This window comes from Cololabis saira, chromosome 12 (assembly GCF_033807715.1).
Source record: "Cololabis saira isolate AMF1-May2022 chromosome 12, fColSai1.1, whole genome shotgun sequence".
NCBI lineage: Eukaryota > Metazoa > Chordata > Actinopteri > Beloniformes > Belonidae > Cololabis > Cololabis saira.
Window position 1 is genome coordinate 16,010,061 of NC_084598.1, and position 20,259 is coordinate 16,030,319.

The 20,259-nt window shown below is 45.9% G+C and overlaps 1 protein-coding gene across 2 annotated transcripts in view; it reads right to left on the reverse strand.

The window, feature by feature from the left end:
* Positions 1–6,548: 6,548 nt before the first annotated feature.
* Positions 6,549–20,259, reverse strand: part of fgd1 (FYVE, RhoGEF and PH domain containing 1) — a 30,420-nt gene continuing 16,709 nt past the window's right edge. For both annotated transcript variants that reach the window (XM_061735714.1, XM_061735715.1), the window contains exons 9-18: positions 19,645–19,703; positions 18,680–18,826; positions 18,500–18,592; positions 17,699–17,778; positions 17,235–17,265; positions 16,593–16,694; positions 15,940–16,068; positions 15,699–15,857; positions 14,122–14,268; positions 6,549–11,726 (exon numbers count right to left, since the gene is read on the reverse strand). In XM_061735714.1, coding sequence (XP_061591698.1) covers positions 11,451–11,726; positions 14,122–14,268; positions 15,699–15,857; positions 15,940–16,068; positions 16,593–16,694; positions 17,235–17,265; positions 17,699–17,778; positions 18,500–18,592; positions 18,680–18,826; positions 19,645–19,703 — 1,223 coding nt within the window. In that variant the 3' untranslated portion in view covers positions 6,549–11,450. The remainder of the gene's footprint in view (positions 11,727–14,121; positions 14,269–15,698; positions 15,858–15,939; positions 16,069–16,592; positions 16,695–17,234; positions 17,266–17,698; positions 17,779–18,499; positions 18,593–18,679; positions 18,827–19,644; positions 19,704–20,259) is intronic.

A 20,259-nucleotide genomic window follows, 5' to 3' on the forward strand; every position in this document is an offset into this window, starting at 1 on the left:
TCGTGTTTTTAGAGCAACAGTAGCGACGCTGGTGGACCTGATGTCTGAGCTGTAAATAAACACCTGGGGGGCAATCATTCTGAGTTCAAAGATAAGCTGGCGTGTTGTGCAGTGAGCTGTGCTAAGAGTCAGCTGAGACCGGTTCTGGGTTGGTGTGGAAGGGTTCAGGGTCCGCAAAGCAGGCAGACTATCTTCACCAGTGGCTGAATACTCATAACAGGACGAGACGACACCAGCAGGACCGTCTCCAGAATCAACTTGGATCATTTTAGGCCCTTCAAAGTTACTATCTGGACTACTAACCTACTACATGCTATGTTGCTCAGCATAGTGTGTAGGGCAGGGATATTCAACTGGTGGCCCGCGGGCTACTTGTGGCCCGCCAGGAGTTTTTATGTGGCCCCTGGTCATAATTCATACCTAGTTATGAATGTTTTTAATATATATTAAATCGTTTTATATATCGTTGCATTTAATGTCACTTCCGGTCGGCGGTCGGAAGTGACGAAGTAAGCAAAACTAACATGGTTTACATCGCATTTTGTTAATTAATAAAAGTTTAAGATGCTTGGTAGCCTTTTCAGTTGGTTAATGATTCATTGGACAGTGTTTGTACATGTTAATCTCTGTTGGAGATGTTTTTACTACTTCGGATTTTTTGCCAGTTTTGCACAGTGATAATGTTTGTCACATTATTTGTTATTAGCCTCCGTTTATAGAGGACTTTACATCATTAGGCTTCTAGGATTGCCCTGAATTTTTTTTCATTTTAATCTCTAAATGAGGACTTTGCATTTCAGATGGATTTCTAAGCCAGAACAGATGTGTCATAAATAAAGGAGCTTATGGTTAATATTTTGGTTCCTTATTTATAACATCAAACTGGCTACTATGGACTGAAATGCTTGTGCTCAATGCTTAATATAATATTCAAATAATGAAATCTCGGTGGAAAGTGGTGCTTTATCATTATGGCGTGTTTTATTAAAAGTAGGCCAATATCAACTTCATTAAGTTTTGCACAATGCATGGTTTCAAAATGAACTTGCATCTAAAATAATATTTCCTTATCTGAATATTATATTTAACATTCACAATGACTAAATCTGGAGACAATGAATACATAATTCATATGTAAACTAGATAGATATATTCTCCTGCTCATTCATGAGCACAAATGTATTATATACATAAATCTTCGTCTTTTAGTGCAAAATACATTTTGAAAACCCCCAAATTTTCCGCCTGCGTGCTTTGTGCGCGAACACAGTGTGGCCCTCTCCATACAGTCTTTTTGCAGATGTGGCCCCCTGCCTAATCTTTGAAGACCCCTGGTGTAGGGGCTGGTCCTGGTCCTCCCAGTCCTGGTTCTACCAGTCTATACCAGGTGGTGAGCGACGTGTCCTCAAAACAAACAAACAAACAAAAACACATCTATGTATTGAATTAATACATAGATGTGGGGTTTTTTTTTGTTTGTTTGTTTTGAATTAATACTATTAATTAAGGGAAGAAGTTATAATGAAATTAAAATTAAATGAATGAATTTCACTATTTATATTTGTTACATCCAACATGTATTAATCTTCTCTATAATACAATTTATGAAGAAAATAAACAGATAAATTAAAAAATAATGCAGTAAATCTCAGCGTCTACCTGCTCTGTTTCTATACGAGCGGGGGGCGGGCTTAAGCGCCTGGACTGATCCTTGTTGAACCAATGAGGAGCCTGTTTTCTCGCCACCAGCCAATAGCAGAGCCGCTCTGCAAGGTGACAGCCAATCAGCGGCCGGCGCTGCCGCTCAGAAACCGGATCAGAGTCCATCCTCTGACTGTTCCTGCTGTTACGGGAAAGTGGAGGGGGTGCGGGGATTCCCGGCTGACGTCGCCCTCTCCTCACTAATCTGCTAGGTTCAGAGTGTCAGGTTTACTCCATGGTTTACTCCAATGAGAGCGACAGAAAAACTGCGGGGGTTGTTTTGGATTACACATGGTTACGTCAGTGGCGCGCTGACGTCACAGAAACACAGCCAGGTCAGAATAACAACAGGAAGTGGCTGGCAACATGCACCCTTATCAATCACTGGACTGATCAATACTGGTTGACCATCTTGCATATCCAACCTCAGCAGCATGATGATGTTTAGCAGTAGATGGTTCCTTCAGCAGGACAACTGTACTACCTATGGCTAGATTAAAATACAACTGTATTACCTAATACTAGATTAAAGTACAACTGTATTACGTAATACTAGATTAAAGTACAACTGTACTAGCTACCACTAGATTAAAGTACAACTGAATTTCCCAATACTAGATTAAATTACAACTGTACCACCTACCGCTAGATTAAAGTACAACTGTATTACCTAATACTAGATTAAAGTATAACTGTACTAGCTACCACTAGATTAGTGTACTAGAAAGTACAACTTTACTATCTAACCATAGATTAAAATATAATTTTGCTACCTCCCGCTATATTAAAGTACAACTTTACTACCTAAAACTAGATTAAAGCACAACTGTACTACCTAACACTAGATTAAAGTACAACTGTACCAACTACCGCTAGATTAAAGTACAACTGTATTACCTAATGCTAGATTATGGGGGCGTGGTAGTCTATGGCTACAGAGGTGGGCTTGGGTCTGGAAGACCCAGGTTCAACCAAGACGAACCGCCTTGGGCCCCTGAGCAAGGCCCTTAACCCTAATTGCTCCACAAATGGCGTGTGTGTGTCTCAGATGTATGTCGCTTTGGAGAAAAGCGTCTGCTAAATGGCAGTAGTAGTAGTAGTAGTAGTAGTAGTAGTAGTAGTAGATTAAAGTACGACTGTACTACCTAACCATAGATTAAAATACAATTTTTTATATCCTACCGCTATATTAAAGTACAACTTTACTACCTAAAACTAGATTAAAGTACAACTACTTTATTCTGTACTATAGATCTGGATTGGTTTAAATACATCAAATAAACAACATGACGGATCAATTCAAATTAGAAATTACTTTCAGATGAGAGATTGCTAAATACAATTTATTTTTCCTTTGTAATCAAAGGTGGTGCCCCAATGAGTTTATTAAATTAAGTAGGAATGTTACATATTTTATGGTGTGCCGCGTTTGTGAAGTTTGATTACATCAGGAAGATTATGATCTGCACTGTGTCTCCTGCTGTGAGCATATCTGCAGCAGCTATATGAAGCAGACTGAACATCACTTTTCCAGGTGAAGCAACTGAAGTCAATGCATGCTATTGAAATTTAAGGGCCCCGACAGACAACGATTACAGCGTGTTCCTGGATCATTGATCTGTAAGGTAAGTAAGTAAGGTAACTTTATTGATACCCGAAGATAGATTTGTTTGCAGGTAAAAAGTGCTTACAACAACACCATACAGTACAGTGATAGTGACACAAGACAAATAGGAGAATAACAAAACAAAACATTGACGTACAAACAAAACAAATGCTCCATATTGAATAAGCAATACAATAGATAAATAGATAAATAAATAAATAAATAAATTAATAAATTAATAAATTAATAAATAAATTAATAAATAAATAAATAAATAGACCTAGATGGAGGATGGGAAATCATGTCCTATTTAGGGCATTAATAGCTGAGGGGACAAAACTACATTTATACCTTTTAGTCTTGCACAAAGGCATTTTGAACCTACGGCCAGAAGGGAGATGCTGGAATTCCCCGTGTAATGGATGAGATGTATCATCTAAGATGGACCTAGCGGCGGGAGGGGACGCTGGCGATGAGGGAGTGAGACGCATTTCCCTGTTGCTCCTGAGGATGTGACTTAATTTGATAATCTCCTGCACATTTTTTGGTCACTTATAGCTGGAAAACATAGAACACACGCCTAAGATTCTTTATATGTAACTTTTATTAGACAAAAGACCAAAATGTCTTCCGCTGGCAAAAAATCCGAACTATCGAGAGGGGGCCGCAGTAAAGCCCCGACTGTTCCTGACCCGGCTGCTCGGCAGGTGGATGAGGCTGATGCTGATAGCACGCTCAATGCAAAACTCGTGCAAACTATGATGGACTCCCTGAAAGACGACATCTTTGGGAAAATTGACTCTTTATCTTCCAGTCTCCGCTCCGACATTTCCTCTGTCCGAAAGGAGCTAAAAGAGTCGATAGAACCGCTGCAAGAAAAGGTCCAGAAACACGGACAAACTAGGCAAGAGCTTGAGCTGGCTGCTACAGATCACAGTGACCGCATCACGGAGTTAGAGGCTACAGTTAACAAGCTGACGGCTCAAGTCGAACACCTGGATGACCGATGCGAGGACCTAGAGGGGCGATCCAGGAGAAATAATATTCGGCTGGTGGGTCTACCGGAGGGTCCTGCCCGGACCGGGTGGCCGGGGTTCGCCTGGGTCGCGGTCCGCCACCGCGGGATCCCTGGCTGCCTCTTCCTGTAGTCGTGGGGGCCCCGCCCGCGGGTCCCCTCTGCTGCCGCTGGGGGGGGATGGGCCTCGCTGGCGGTGGGTTGCCTCCCACCCTCTTCTCGCCCTCTGTGGGGTGGCTGGTGGCCTGGGTTCTGGGTTCTTCCTTGTCGGCCTCTGGTCTCGCAGGTGGTGGCGTTGCCCCCTCCCCCACTATAGATACACTTCAGGTGGAGCTTTGACAGGACTATTACACACACACACAGACACACACACACACACACACACACACACACACACACACACACACACAGCCACACAGACACACACACACACACACACACACACACACACACACACAGCTACACAGACATATACATACACACACACGAACATAGACATATACATAGGCTTGTTCACCTGCATGCCTGCTCTGTACCTTTTGGGATTAGTTAATCGCGGTAGTTTAGCTCAGATTGTGATTGGATCTCGAGACTTGGGGCGGTTGCTGCTCATGTTTTGGCTCAGTTCCCTTGTCGGTTTCGTGTCTGTTTTCTTTTCTTTTTTTTTTGGTTTTTGTTGCAGATTTCCAGTGCTCGACGTGTGCCTCCATGTGTGTTGTTGCTTCCTGGTTTAGCAACTGATGTCACCCCCCCCCCCCCCCCAAAAAAAAAAAAAAATTGATTCTGTGAAGGCTCTTTGGGAGGACGACTTGGGGGAGATGATTTCTGGTGAGCTGTGGGAGGATATTCTTAAACGGGTACATACCTCTTCTGTCTGCGCCCGACATGGGTTGATCCAATGTAAAGTTGTTCACCGCACTCATTGGATGTATTATTGGCTAGACGTCTTATTCTAATGAGGTGGAAATCACCAACACCACCATCACATACACTGTGGCTAAAAGAGATTTTCAACAATTTGAGGCTTGAAAAAATCCGACACACTCTGAGAGGCTCTTCCAGAAAATTTGTGAAATGTGGGGACCTTTCTTTGCCTATGCAGATAAAGTCACCTCCCAGTTTCACCTGAATAAGATTCCACTTTATTTTTATTTACCTTTTGTCGTTTATTTATTTATTTCTATTTTGATCTGAAAAGTGAGGTTATTGTCACTGTAATATGTGAAATATGGCCAAGCCGACTTGTCTATTTTTTTGTTTGTTTGTTTGTTTTTCGGATCTTATGTTACTGTTATTTACATGCACTTTATTGTTGTCAATTAGTGCATGTGTCAAGTTTATTAAAAAAAAAAGAAAAAAAAAAGAAATGACAGGAATCAAAGTTATTTCAGACCAGCATTTCGGATCAGGGTAATATCTCACTGCCTGTCGTACATAAACCTGCACAGCAGGGGGCAGTAATCACCGTCTCCACAAGTGACGCACCATTTAACCACCACGAGCTGTAAGGGTCCCTCCTGGTCGGGGTTGTGGTTCCTATTAGACCGTTGAGTCTGTGGTCTGATATGTTGACGGGCTGGAAGAAGGTCTGGCTCTGTGTTAGAGATGTTTGGGAAGCCAGTCTGGTTAAAGCCTGGGATATACTTGCTCCTGGTGCTTGCGTTTGCGTCCGTTCACGTGCGTTCGCGTGCACCACCAACCGCAACGTCGCTCGTGTGGTACGCGAGGAGAGCGCGTCGTACCGGCGGTGACCGATAGGGGGCAGTAAGCAGAGTAACAGTTGGAAAAGTGATTAAATATTTAGTATTAGCGGTAGTAGCAGTAACAGATTAGAACAACGAACAAGTTAACATGACAACATTGGATGATGTAGGCGATTAAAACATTGCGTTGGTTGCGATCTCGGCAAAGGAAACGGCGCCAGCGACCTCCGTGTCGTCACTTGTGGCCAGCTGGTATCTGACCGGGACCAGCGCCACTCGCGAGCAGAGCCAGAACTGCAGCTCGCGTACGCGTTCAGTGTCTTTTTGAGAACGTGAGAAAGTGTCTGCCATGGTTAAGTTTAGGATAATAAATCAGACAAAGTGGAGTCTGATGATAGTCAGGAGGAGCCCAACATCCTGCAGGTCTTTTATTTTAAGATGGATGATCAAGGGATGGGTGGGTGGATGAATGGAAAGATGGATGTAAACAGACACTGGGTCATTTAATCTTTTTTATTGTTTTATTTCATTTATAACCTCCTTTATAACATTTGTCACTTAATTTTCTGATAGAGGTGCATGAGGGGAAACAGACAACGACAGCATGGAAGGCAGTGGCCGGCCACTAACCGATAACCTGCAATCAATCAGTCAGTTTTTAATAATCAACAACAAGAGAGAATGAACACAATATAAAGGCAAAGACCCCGCCACGTTGCTGTAGTCATGGTAACATGGGTTCAGGAACAATGTAAGATCGCAACTCTAGAACTTGTGGTTGCCATAGCAACACAGCGCCTTTTACACTGTCAGCTGGTTGCTATGGTAACATAACTCATAAGATCCTCATTATCTGCCTGACGTGCTTAATCTGAATGTTTCCATGGCAACAGCACTTAAAAAAAGAAAAAAAGTGTGCTGGAGACCAGCGTTCCCAGCAGGGACAGGGGGCTAGTTAGTTAAACCAGTAAAAGATTAAGACAAAAATGAACATAAAAGCGTGAGAACTTCACTCTGTAACACAGAACCCGGAGGATACCGGACAGAACCAGCTGTGGTGGAGCTGAGACTGCTTGTTGGGTCACACTAGTTCTGACTGGTTCAAACTGCCTGCAGATGCAAAACCCTTCACATGTTCCTTTTAAGCCACCAAGTGAGAAATATTGGTTACTGGAACCAGTCAAAACCGACTGGGTTTACCAGTCAGGATACAACCAGATAAAATCAGGATAGCTAGAACCAGGTAAACCAATTATAACCAGTCAGAACCTCCACAGCGGTGGTACCAACTGAAAAATGGACCGAAACAAAACAAGGTGTTTCCTGCTGATGAGGACCAGCAGAACCGGGTTACTGGCCATTTCCTTCCATCCTCGCTGTTCTCCAGACACCTGCTGAGAACACGAGGACATCAGACCACTCAGAACCGGTTCCTGAGGCAGCGAGGTGTAGTTTAAAGAGTGTCCTGCATGTTCCAGGCGTTTCATCTCTTTGTTCGTGAAAGTGTTAGCCGCGTTTAGCTGCATGTTTGGTAAAATCACAAGCCTCTTTGGACCAGAACCCGTCTTAATGAGGCTGAAATCATTTCTGGGGTCCAAGTCAGACCTAGAGTTCAGGTGTTGGGAGGATTAGATGAAGGCTGTGGTTCTCAGACTGGGCTGGCTCATGGTTCAACAACCTGCGACACGGGATCTGCAGGATGGGTCTTTCCAGCCGTCCATCCATCTATCACCCATTCATCCATCCATCCATCCATCCATCCATCCATCCATCCATCCATCCATCCATCCATCCATCCATCCATCCATCCATCCATCCCTATTCCGAGTCGCAGGGATCTGCTTGAGTTCCTCCCAGCTCTCTTCGGGAGTTGCCCTGGAGAGGTCACTGGTTCAACGCAGGACCACATACTGACCGCCCTTATGGGACTCAATGGGTCATGTCTGGATATGTGGTCCATTGTTTTCTACAGTCTACGACCCCCATGCGGGGTCAGGCCCACCCCCCTCAGACCAGTAACATGTAGCAATGTGGTTTAGGAAGATAACCAGTAACAACAGAGTGAGCGGGGAGCAGTGGGGCAACGAGAACTAACACGATGCTCACTAGAGCACATAGGAAACAGAAACAGGTTTTTCAGTCACTATCAGAAGTCTGTCATGGTGCTGATTAACATGAATAGAGATCAATATGGCCGAACGGTGACGGGTTCTGAGCAGCAGCCAAGGGTTGCCACAGTGATGGGCTCTGAGCAGCAGCCAAGGGTTGCCATGGTGACGGGTTCTGAGCAGCAGCCAGGGGTTGCCATGGTGACGGGTTCTGAGCAGCAGCCAGGGGTTGCCATGGTGACGGGTTCTGAGCAGCAGCCAGGGGTTGCCATGGTGACGGGTTCTGAGTGGCAACCAGAGCGGCATCTTGTGTGTGTGTGTGTGTGTGTGTGTGTGTCAGAGATGAAACAACATGCATCTTCATAAAAGACTCCTTAAACTTAACCTTCACCGACCTCGAACCGCCTGCCTGGCTCTGATTGGACCGCTGATCATGAGACACAGTCACATGACCGGCGGGTCGCGGGAGAATAAATTATATTTACAAAATCTGCACTTTGTTTTCTTCTGCAACATGAACACAAGCCAGACTCACGAACACAGAAAATATCCTACGACAAGTCTGATGGGATCGTCGCCGCAGCAGAGAAACAACGAGGAGATTCAGGTGTTTCACCATAAAAACACTGCAGCAATGGGAGAAACAAGAAGTACCGAACCTCTGCGAGGCGACACCACGAACAGCCAGAGTCTGCGAGCCAGGTCACTTCACAGTGGCTCTGTCTAATCGCTAATGGATTCACCTCCTGCATCCAAAAATGGAAAAGAAAACAACGTCTGACGCTCTACTTCCTGTCAGTGGATGGGATCGTTCCTGATTGAAGTGACCCAACCCCCTGGACCAGGATCCATGTGGAGAAGGTTTCTGTGAAGTCCCTCTTGGTTGGTCCGGTCTGATCTAACTTTACTGAAGACTGGCTCAAAATAACAAGCTCACTTCAAAAACCCTGCTTGTTGCTGTTAAAGAGATCCCGGCTGGAAGTTAGGAGCTCCGATCCTTTCGAAATCATTTTGGAAAAAACTCAGGCAACTGAGGAGATAAACTGTGTTATTCTTCAGACTGGAAGGATGAAACCTTCAGTTTTATTTTTTGAAGTTTCCTTTTTGAAGCCAATAAGGAAGACTGCGGTTCCTCCACCTGCCACTAGGGTCCGGATCCAGACCTGGGTTTCTTCTACTGATCACTAGGGTCCGGATCCAACAGAGAGATCTCCATTGACTTCCATGTTAAAATGGAGATAAATGCCCTTCAGCCTCATTTCAACCGGCCCCCTACATGTGGATCCGGCCCCCTGGTGTTCAATACAAGATAGTACAGTTCTTTAAAGATGGGTTGGCTCCATGTTGATACAAAAACCACCAACACCAAACTGGTCGTTGCCATGGAGACCGCCTACACTTGCGGCCTGTACAGTTTCACAACAAACAAATACAATAAGTTTGTTTTTTATTCACGATGTGCTCACACGCCGTTAATGATGAGGTGACATCTTCAATAGGGAAAGCAAACAACGCTCTAAAAACCCCAGCAGGAGGAACTTCCTGGCGGCGGCAGAGGTGAGAAGACAGCCTGGTGCCGAAACTGCTGTTGGTGTCTAGACCCAGGTTTGCTATAATTGTTCTGACCCGGCTCTGGGCCGGACTGAGCACTGGGCTGGACTGGTTCTGAGCTGGACTGGCTTTGGACTGGACTGGTTCTGGGCTGGACTGGTTCTGCATTGGTTCTGGGCTGGACTGGTTCTGGGCTGGGGGTTAGGGCAGTCTGGGAGCAAAGGTGTCTCGGTCTGAGCACTGGGTATCCTCGTCCCAGATGGGTCAATAGCAACAGAATTGATGGATTGATCAGAACGATGTAAGCTAACAATGATTAGCATGGACTGAGCTAAACTAGCTAGCTAATGCTAACCGAGGTGAGGAGGGCCCGGTCCAACCAGTTTCTAGACCTGCTCCTTCCAACCACAGGCCCATTTCTGGCTGGAATCAACGGGACTTGAAACACCCGTCTTCAGAAACCTGTAGGTCCGAGGAACGTTGGTCTCCCGTCCTGATCCTGGTCACCCACAGAGAGGGACGTCACCCAGACACGATGACTCTTCCTCTGCTTCTTTAGGATTCAGCTTCTGCTTCATCCGTCTGCGTTTGAAAGGTTGGTTGGACAGAAGAAACAAACTAGGGACGCGTGTCTGAGGGACAAAACCACCTCTGTAGATAAAACACTGAGAACTGAAGAGGTCCTGCAGGGCTCTGAAGAACTGTATATCCTGCAGTACCCCACTCCAGCAGCAGAGGGCAGCCAAGCTTCAGAGCAGAGGCTCCTGGGAAATGTAGTTACCTCCAGAAGAAACAACCGCAGCATGGAAGAAGATTTTTTTACATTGTGGAACGTTGACATGAAACATCGAGGCAGACTAGATAGTTTCTTCTTCTGTGGTTTAAAAACTACAAGAGCAAGAAGAAGATTTCTGAGTCAAATATGCAGTCCATCATCTGACAGCACCAAGGGTTTTTTGTGTTTTCATTCAAACTGCAGGAACCAGGAACCGATCCTGGACAAGGCAGCATACTTTGGGAACTTTGTGAAATCCTCCTGAGCGGGTTCAGCTCAGGAACATGTTGGATCAAAGAGTTTAAAGTCTCTTATGAATGTAAACGTGTTTGTTCGAGGACCTTCCTTCAGGGACCAGGGAGGACTCTACCTCCTCAGTGACCCGTGAAGGTTTGGTGGGAACTAGACCACAGCTGCAGAAATCCGGTTCCACCAGAGAACGAAGTTTGGTAGATGTGCTTCATGTTGACTGACAGCAGGAACGGTCCAATCAGAGACGATTGTTTTCACCTGGGTCTCCAGCCAGAACTCAAAGATGTTCTGTAAACTGTGGTAGGGTTAAGACCAGATGAGAACAGTTACTTCTGCTCTGGGTGTGATGTCGCCGCTCTGGATGGGGCGTTTCCATGGCGATGGCAGCGGAGGCTGATGAAGCATTTAGAAAGTGAGAAGGAAAGCTTTGTCTCACATGCGAGTCCAATCAGAAGAAACTCCACCCACGTAGGCCATACACACTTCCCGCGAGGCGCAGAAAAGTTGAATTTGATGATTTAAATTGTTTTATTTTGGAGGGATTGAGGATCTTAGTTGTCTGGTTTAGATTGGTTTTAGTTGTTCTTTGTTTAGGCCCTGGATTGGTTGTGATTTGATCCCGTTTTGTCTTGAATAGGTTCTGGATTAATTCTGAATCAGTTCTGGTTTCCAATCAGTTTGATCCTCATTCTAAGACCCCACCTTCATCGTCTTCATCGTCATCCTGCGTCTTCCAGAATCACGTGTTTTCCCCCTCCGCTTCAGCAACAAGCTCCTCCCCTTCTTCCTCCAGACTCTCCGCGATTGGTTGGTGAATCAGTGGCTCCTCCCCTCGCCCGGCCCGTGACAGGACATCCATCCACCTGCGCTGTAGCTCCTCCCCCTCAGCGCAGAAGTACAGGGTCAGGTGACTCTGGGAGATCTTGAAGGCGTGACGTCGCTCCAGCCGGTCACATGACTCGGGCAGAGAAACGTCAAAGCCAATGAGAGGCACGCTGCGCTGCGCCTTCACGTCCTGCAAAACAGACAGAGGTTAATCATCAGGGCGGTTAGATGGAGCCGACTGATTGGTCTGTGAGTTACCACATACAAACCCAAAGACGGTAAAGGTGGGACGTTGTGCAAACTGTAAAAGATAAACGAGCTCCAAATCTCCTAAACGGATATTTCATTTATGACAGAACAGACAACACGTCACATGCTGACAGACACCTCATGACACCTCATGACACCTCATTACCACCTCATGACACCTCATTACCACCTCATGACAAACGCGGTGGGTAGCTAAACCGGATCCAAGCTTTTCGACAAGCTGGCAGGAGGTGGAGATACAGTTGAAACCAGAAGTTTACATATAAACATTTTTTGTCTCACTGTCTGAAGTTAAATCAGACTAAACTTCTCCAGTTTCAGGTCAGTCAGGATTACCAAAATTATTTCATTTTGTTAAATGCCACAATAATGAGAGAGAGAATTTCTTTCTTCTTTCTTTGAGGTCTAAAGTTTACATACAGAAAAAAGTACACTGTCTTTTAATTACGTGGGGAAGCCCAGATGATGATGTCATGGGTTTGGAAGTTCCTGATAGGTTAACTGACAACATGTGAGTTAATTGAAGGCACACCTGGCGATGTATTTTAAGGCCACACATCAACACTGCTTCCTTCATGGGAAAATTACAAAAAATAAAAAAATAAACCAAGAAATCATGGAAAGAATTGTGGAGCTCCACAAGTCTGGTTCATCCATGGGTACAATTTCCAGACGTTTGAAGGTGCCACGTTCAAACAATTATACGCAGGTATAAATATCATGGGAATGTCCAGCCAGCACACCACTCAGGAATGAGACGGACTCTGTGTCTCAGAGATGAACGTTTTTTGGCCCGAAATGTGCATAACAACCCCAGAACAAAAGCTAAAGACCTTGTGAAGATGCTCGATGAAGCTGGTAAGAGTCATTATCCACATTGAAATGACTCCTGCACTGACATGGGCTGAAAGGCCACTCAGCGTGAAAGAAGTCATTACTACTGAAGAAACATAAAAAAAAGCCAGATTACAGTTTGCAAAAAGACACCAAAACAAAGACCATAACTTCTGGAGACATTTCCTGTGGTCTGAAGAAGCTAATGTGGAGATTGTTTGGTCACAATAACCAAAGTTACATTTGGAGGAAAAAGGGGGAAGCTTGTAGACCTGAGAACACCATACCAACTGTGAAGCACAGAGGTGGCAGTATCATGTTGTGGGGCTGTTTTGCTCCAGCAGAAACTGGAACTCTTCATAAAATAGACGGCATCATGAAGAAAGAATATTACCGTACATGGAAATATTAAGGCATCATCTCACGACATCACCCAGGAAGCTAAAACTTGGGCACAAATGGGTCTTCCAAAGGGACAATGACCCGAAACATACTGCCAACATGGTTGAAAAGTGGCTTGAGGACAACAGAGTCAATGTCTTGGAGTGGTCATCACAAAGCCCTGATCTGAATCACATCGAACATTTGTGGGCAGATCTGAAAAGGCGTGTGCGAGCGAGACGACCGAGAAACCTGACTCAGTTACACCAGTTCTGTTAGGTGGAATGGGCCACAACTCGAGCAGTGGACCCAGAACGTTTGACCCAAGTCACGCAGTTCCCAGGCAATGCTACTAAATACTAAGGAAATGTATGTAAACCTTTGACCTCAAAGAAAGAAGAAATACATTCTCTCTCTCTCATTATTGTGGCATTGAGGCATCCTGACTGACCTCTGATTTAACTTCAGACAGTGAGACAAAAAATGTGTATGAGTCTGTAAACGTCTGGTTTCAACTGTATGAACTTGCGTCGTCACGGAGCACTCGCACTTTCCGGGTCTGAAATGGTCAACGTTCTCAGGTCAAGGCCAGGTTCTCAGGATGGGAGTGATTGTAGTGCAGAGATGGATTGGATGGAGGTTCACTGCTCTGAGAAAAACGGCGTCTCCAGGAGCGATATCTGCTTCCATTCAGACCGGAAACGTCTTGCATCGTTCAGAAAGACGATACCGAACCATGGACTGCATTAATACACTAAAGCGCGACTTTGTTGTGGTTGCTGAACTGCTCTGGACCTCGGACCACCTGGAAACATCTGGAGCATCACGAAAGAAAAGACCAGATCCAGGACTGGTGAGCAGCTCCCGTCTGAGACCCGACCGGAACGGGACAGCGTTCCTCTCCATTGGTCCAGCTGCTTTTCTAAGTTCCAGATTAATGCGAACAGACGTTTTTTGGGACCAGCTTTTGAATAAACTCCCTAACTGAAAACATCAGAGTGAAACACAAGTTCCTGAGGCTTGAAGGTCGTTGCCTTCTGTCAGATTTACTCAACGTCCCACCTCAGACGTGCTGCTGGGCTCAGCTGCAGGGGACCCACCTGTGGAGCTCCGTAGATGTAGAGCACCAGCGGCTCGTTCTCCGGGATGACGAACCACGCCTTCTGCCAGCCCCGCCCCCCTCCCTTCTCCATGTGGTGGAGAAAACTACACATCACACTGTTTTCTGCTGCGAGCGAGGCCTGTTTCTATGGCAACAACACAGAAAGGGAGGAGACGTTCAGAGTGACACTGCAGGCGGAGTACACTGTAACATCTGATGAAGAGCACTTCAGACAATAGACATTAGATAAATGATATTATCGTTTATTCCCACAATGCCATTTAACTAAATGAATCCCAGAAAGAAAAACTCTTATGAGCAACAACAGAATAAGTTTCAGTCAGGTGCTGTGATCATCACTGATCAGCTGATCACCATCACTGAAGAGGTGATCAGTTTCATCGATTAACTGATGATCATCATCACTGACCTTGTCCTTCTACAAGTCAGTGGGTGGGGCTAATCCAAAATAGCAAAAACAAGGAGGTGTCCAAAGACTGTTACCTGTGAAAGAGGTGTGGTCTGAAAACACCCCCTATAGAACTTGCTACTTTCCTCCTGATGAAATTAAACCTTTTGAAGAATCGATCAGAATTTTGGTCGAGCCAGCCTGCATCGACTAATAAGTCGACCAGTCAACTGGGAGATTACAGCCCTAGTTGGGAGAAGGAAATGATCCCAAACAGCACCTGTGGAGACCAACTGTAACTTTAACTAAAGTTAGCAGATGACCTCCATCTATCTGGTATCTGGCAGATGTCTGTAACACGTGCATGTCAACATGACTGCACGTGAAAAGATATTGGACTGGAAACATAATCGGAGGCAGTATTCTATTCTTACTTATGCAGCGAGGAAGAATATTTTATTGCAGTGGATCAATGAAAAAGTATCAACTGTTAAAGGAGCTTGAGGCAAGAATAAGAAATGAGACTCATTAGCGCCACGACGGCCGTTGGGGGTACTGCAGCCAACAGCGAAGCCGGCACGGGAGAACGCGCATGCAGCGTCATTTGACGTCACATCCCCAGTACAGCGCGGGAAATTCGGGCCCAGCACTGCAGCACATTTTGCAGCACACAGCCTGTTCAAGGCAACGGAGAGATACGCTAGAGGGCTCATTCTTTTTGGTTTGGAACGCTTCATCTGACATTATTACTAGAAAACTTAAAACGTATACACATTTTTTTCATAAATCCTGCCTCAAGCTCCTTTAAAGGCTGGCAAAGAGTGGTGTTTGATCGAGTGCCATTAAGAGTACCTTACATGTATATTACATTCAAAAACAGACCAATTCTATAAAGTTTGGGCTTGTCATACTGTACATTTTTACTGTAACCCAGGGTATTATTTATATGGATCTGAGCTGGTGTTTTTTTTTTTTTTTTGTTCTGTTTGTTTGCCTGTTTTGCTTGTTATTTCTGTGGATCATATTATGTATCCATTCTTTACTTGTAAAAGTGAAAAATTTATAAAAAATATTGTTTAAAAAAAACAAAAAAAAACACATGACTGCACGTAGCTCTGACGAGCGGAGAAGAGACTCTGCTGATGCCGTGGTGACGTCATACTGACCTCCAGGATGGAGCGCCTCCTCTGGCTGCTGCTGCTCAGTCCAGCAGGCGACGGCGACGCTCCTACGAGGGTGACGTAGCAGTCGATGCAAACACGGTTAGTTCGGTTGTTGTCGTATGACAGACGTGCACGGAACTCGGAGCACTTCCCACAAACCACCTGGATGGACCACAAACACAGAGGGTCAGAGATGAGAGACGGCGACAGGTGGTCGGTACTGGCTCAGGTGGTGCTCACGTACGTGTCCACAGGCTTTGCAGTGGTGCCGTCTCTTGGTGATGGAGTTGAAGGGTTCCTGACACTTCATGCATAGAGTCACTTCCTTCTCTCTGATGGGAGTCGGAGCTCGTTTTCCCAACTCGACACAACTCTGAGAGGCAGACAGAACACAGGAGTCAGCTCTGAGCATGTCTGAGGGTCATGGTGCCGTACCACTGACCACCAGGAGGGAGCAGTATTTTACAGCTGCAGTACCACTGACCACTAGGAGGGAGCAGTATTTTACAGCTGCAGTACCACTGAACACCAGGAGGGAGCAGTGTTTTACAACTGCAGTACCACTGAACACCAGGAGGGAGCAGTGTTTTACAACTGCAGTACCACTGACCACCAGGAGGGAGCAGTATTTACAGCTGCAGTACCACTGACCACCAGGAGAGAGCAGTATTTACAGCTGCAGTACCACTGACCACCAGGAGAGAGCAGTATTTTACAGCTGCAGTACCACTGAACACCAGGAGGGAGCAGTGTTTTACAACTGCAGTACCACTGAACACCAGGAGGGAGCAGTGTTTTACAACTGCAGTAGCACTGACCACCAGGAGGGAGCAGTATTTACAGCTGCAGTACCACTGACCACCAGGAGGGAGCAGTGTTTTACAGCGTTTTTAATACCGGGGAGTGAGGCGGCGTGGACTCGTCGTCTCGCAGGGAACAGCTCAGGTGTCTGAAACTCTCGGCCGTCTGCTCATGGCGCTGGATGGTCGCCTGGATGGCCTGAACACAGAATTAAAGGTTTTAGTCCCCGAACAGTTATTAGTATCATCATTATCTTGATAAAGATTAGCGGTCCCCTGCAGGAAGGAAGTCGTGTTGGAATAAAACTCATTATTTATTAATTAATGCAGTTTCTTTATCAAATTCCTTTAATGCCTGACATGAAATGAATCCAACAATTTTCAAACATTGGGTATCCATTCCATGCATTTTATGGATATTTTATTATTGTTATAATTAGTTTTAGTTTGTCACGTTACTGGTGCAAAAACAGTCAAGCAATCTATCAAACAATCAATTAGAAATGTGTGTATTCAATTTGATACATCCCGCATTATAGGGTTCAAAGTCTGTAATTTTCTTCTGTGGGCCCATTGACTTTAGTGAAGTGTGAGCAGTGAGGTGGTTGTGTTCAGAGAGAAACTGCTCTTCTTCTCTCTGAACACCTCAGCGCTGACGGAGCCTGGTTTGAGAAGACCGGACCTCACGTGAGCTGCTGGTCTCTGACCCATCAGCGTCAAAACCAGGCTGTGTATTCACCTTGATCCAGTCCTTCTTGTCCTCCTCTGTCCTGCAGACATAAAACCACACATGGAGTCAGTCATATGATCAGAGTTACACAGTCGTCATGACGACAGTATTATCCAAGCAGCTACAACTGCCACAAAGGTAGAAGTGGCAAAACCTTCGGCTCCTTTACTGACCCCTAGGGTCTGGATCCAGACCTATGCTTCCTCTCTAACCTGAAACTTTCTCATCTGCATCCTGAGATGTTCTTGTCTCAAACTTGAAACTCTCATATCAGTCCTGAAACGCAGTCGTCCTCTCGTATCCAACACCAAACTGAACTGTTCTGAACGATGATCGGTTACAGAGCAGCTGAAGGTTCTACTTCAGTGTGTGTGTGTGTGTGTGTGTGTGTGTGTGTGTGTGTGTGTGTGTGTGTGTGTGTGTGTGTGTGTGTGTGTGTGTGTGTGTGTGTGTGTGTGTGTGTGTGTGTGTACCTGGCCTGCAGCTCGAGGGACCTCTGTTTTCCTGACACCAGAAAGGTTCTGGGGACGGCAGCGCTGCTGGTCTCCTTCAGCTGTGGACACACATGTTCATGTTAGTTCATCGGGACGAGAGTGAGGAGCTGTGGAGGACTTCAGACAACCTCTAGACCCCCCAGACCTCCTGGATCCAGCCTGGAATAAGTCTGCGTGCAAACACTTCTGAGCATGCTCAGTGCCACCATCTTTCATGTGGAACTGAGCCTTCAACCACCAGCCCTTCAGGAGTTAATTACCGAGTCATTAACAGGTTCTGCAGACGAGCTGAGCTCAGGTGTGTCGGACTACGGGTGGTGCTGCTGGTCTGAATAGAAAGAGTTCAGACTGAGCGGCTGGACCTGATCTGTCAGTTCACCATCGTCAGAGATCCAGCTTTATCTTTATAGTCATGTTAATTGTAAAATAACAACAAAAAACAAACAAAAGGGAAGCTGCCACCCCTCCTGGAAAACCGCCACACTTCCTGACTGGTCAACTGCAGAGAACTGATACAGCTCCGCCCACATGTGTACATCTACTCCGAGAGACAAAATTTGGTTTTAGGGGCCGAGTTAAACACGGAAGTTAGAAACCTGCATTTTGTCTACTGACCCACAGGGTCCGGACCCTGACCTGTAGTTTGGTCTCCACAGATTCACATGAGCAAGGTTCGGGGGGGGTTGCACCCAATTACTGATCGTTTACCAAGCGGCGGTGGGCGGAGTCAGTCTCCTGCCTTAAACAAAGCGCGGTCCCTGCAGCAGACACAAGTCTCACCTCCATGCCGTCCACATCGATGCGAGTGCGGACGCCGTACTTCTGACCCATCAGACGCAGCTTGGGGACACAGTACAAGAGGCGGTCGTTGAACTGTGGACAGAAACAGAAGCTCGTTACTGCTGTGGCACGAACGCAGTTATACATGAACGATGGAGCCGAGAAGGAACAGCTACATACCAGGATGAGGTACCGGTCCTGCGTGGTGCCATTCTTGTTGGACAGTTTCAGGATGTGTCCTTCTTTAATGAGCTCATTAGTTGGATTAACGATGTCCTCCTCGCCTCCTAACAGCTCATACACCTTCAGTAACTTCCTCATTCGCTCCTGACAGAAACAGGAAGTGAACGTCAGTCAGTTTACACTCGACCCTCAACCGGATCTGGAGACGGCGCCTTTCATCCGTATCCATTCCTGACTGATTTTTTTAATACATCCATCAGACGGGACGCAGCAACGCCGACTGAAGTGATGGGGGTAGTATCGAGTCATGGGGGCAGTTCCGAGGATCAGTAAACTGAACACAACAATGCCATGAAGACGGGCCAACCGCGGATGGTTGCTCTACGGGGGTCGGCCCGACCAGACTTGAGCCCACTGTGCTTCTAAAACCACTAAATCAGTTGTGCAGTTCTTAAATGACAGGGAGGCGCCCTGAAAACCAAGAACATGATAGTTCAGGACAAGGTGGACAAACCTTGTCTTCAAGAGCCGCTGTCCTTCAAGTTTTAGATGTTTCCAGCTTCAACACACCTGATGGACACGACTGTTAATGAGCGACTGCGACGACTAGCTGGGGACGACCAGTAGTGTGACTCAGGTGTGTAGAAGCAGGGGAACATATGGAGGGGCCTAAACTTCCTCCGCCGGTTTCAGATAATTCTGCACTTCTAACAGTCAGGAAGATCAGCTCGTCAGCTCTGGACAGTCAAGAACATCTGAGGAATAGCTTCCACCCGAATCTCTGAAAAGGGGACACATCACGTGAAAGTGCGAGGGCACTGTGACATCATCGACCCAGTTTCCTCCTCTTTATCTCTGCCTAATGTCAAGTCTTGCGGTATTTGCTGGACCTCTACGGTGGGGCGGCACAAACCCACTGCACTGATTTTAAAGAGGAACAACCTGTTCCCTCCCCGTCTTACCATCTTCCTGATGGCGGCGTTGGAGTGCTCGGCTGCTGTGGCGATCAGCTCCAGAGACTCTGCACAGAGACAGAAGGACAGCAAGCTGGTCAGTGATTCTGCTGTCAGGGAAGAGCCCACCCTGCTGTGTGGAGGCCATGTCAGCAGAGTTGTCCTCACCGTACAGGCATGTGCACAGGTGATGTTGGTGTCAGACAAACACAACCTCAACTGGAAAACAGAATAACTTTGCAAACATTAAATCACTCATTTAACGAAAAGGAGGACAAAAAAAACCCATGTTAGGACAGCTGAACACGCGACCCGAAGCCTTATACATATATGTATATATACATACAGTACAGACCAATTTGTTTGAATGACAAGTTGTGTCCAAACATTTGGTCTGTACTTATATATACATACATACATAAATAAATACATACATACATACATACATACATACATACATACATACATACATACATACATACATACATACATACATACACACATACATACACACATACACACACACACACACACACACACACACACACACACACACACACACACACACACACACACACACACACACACACACACACACACACACACACACACACACACACACAC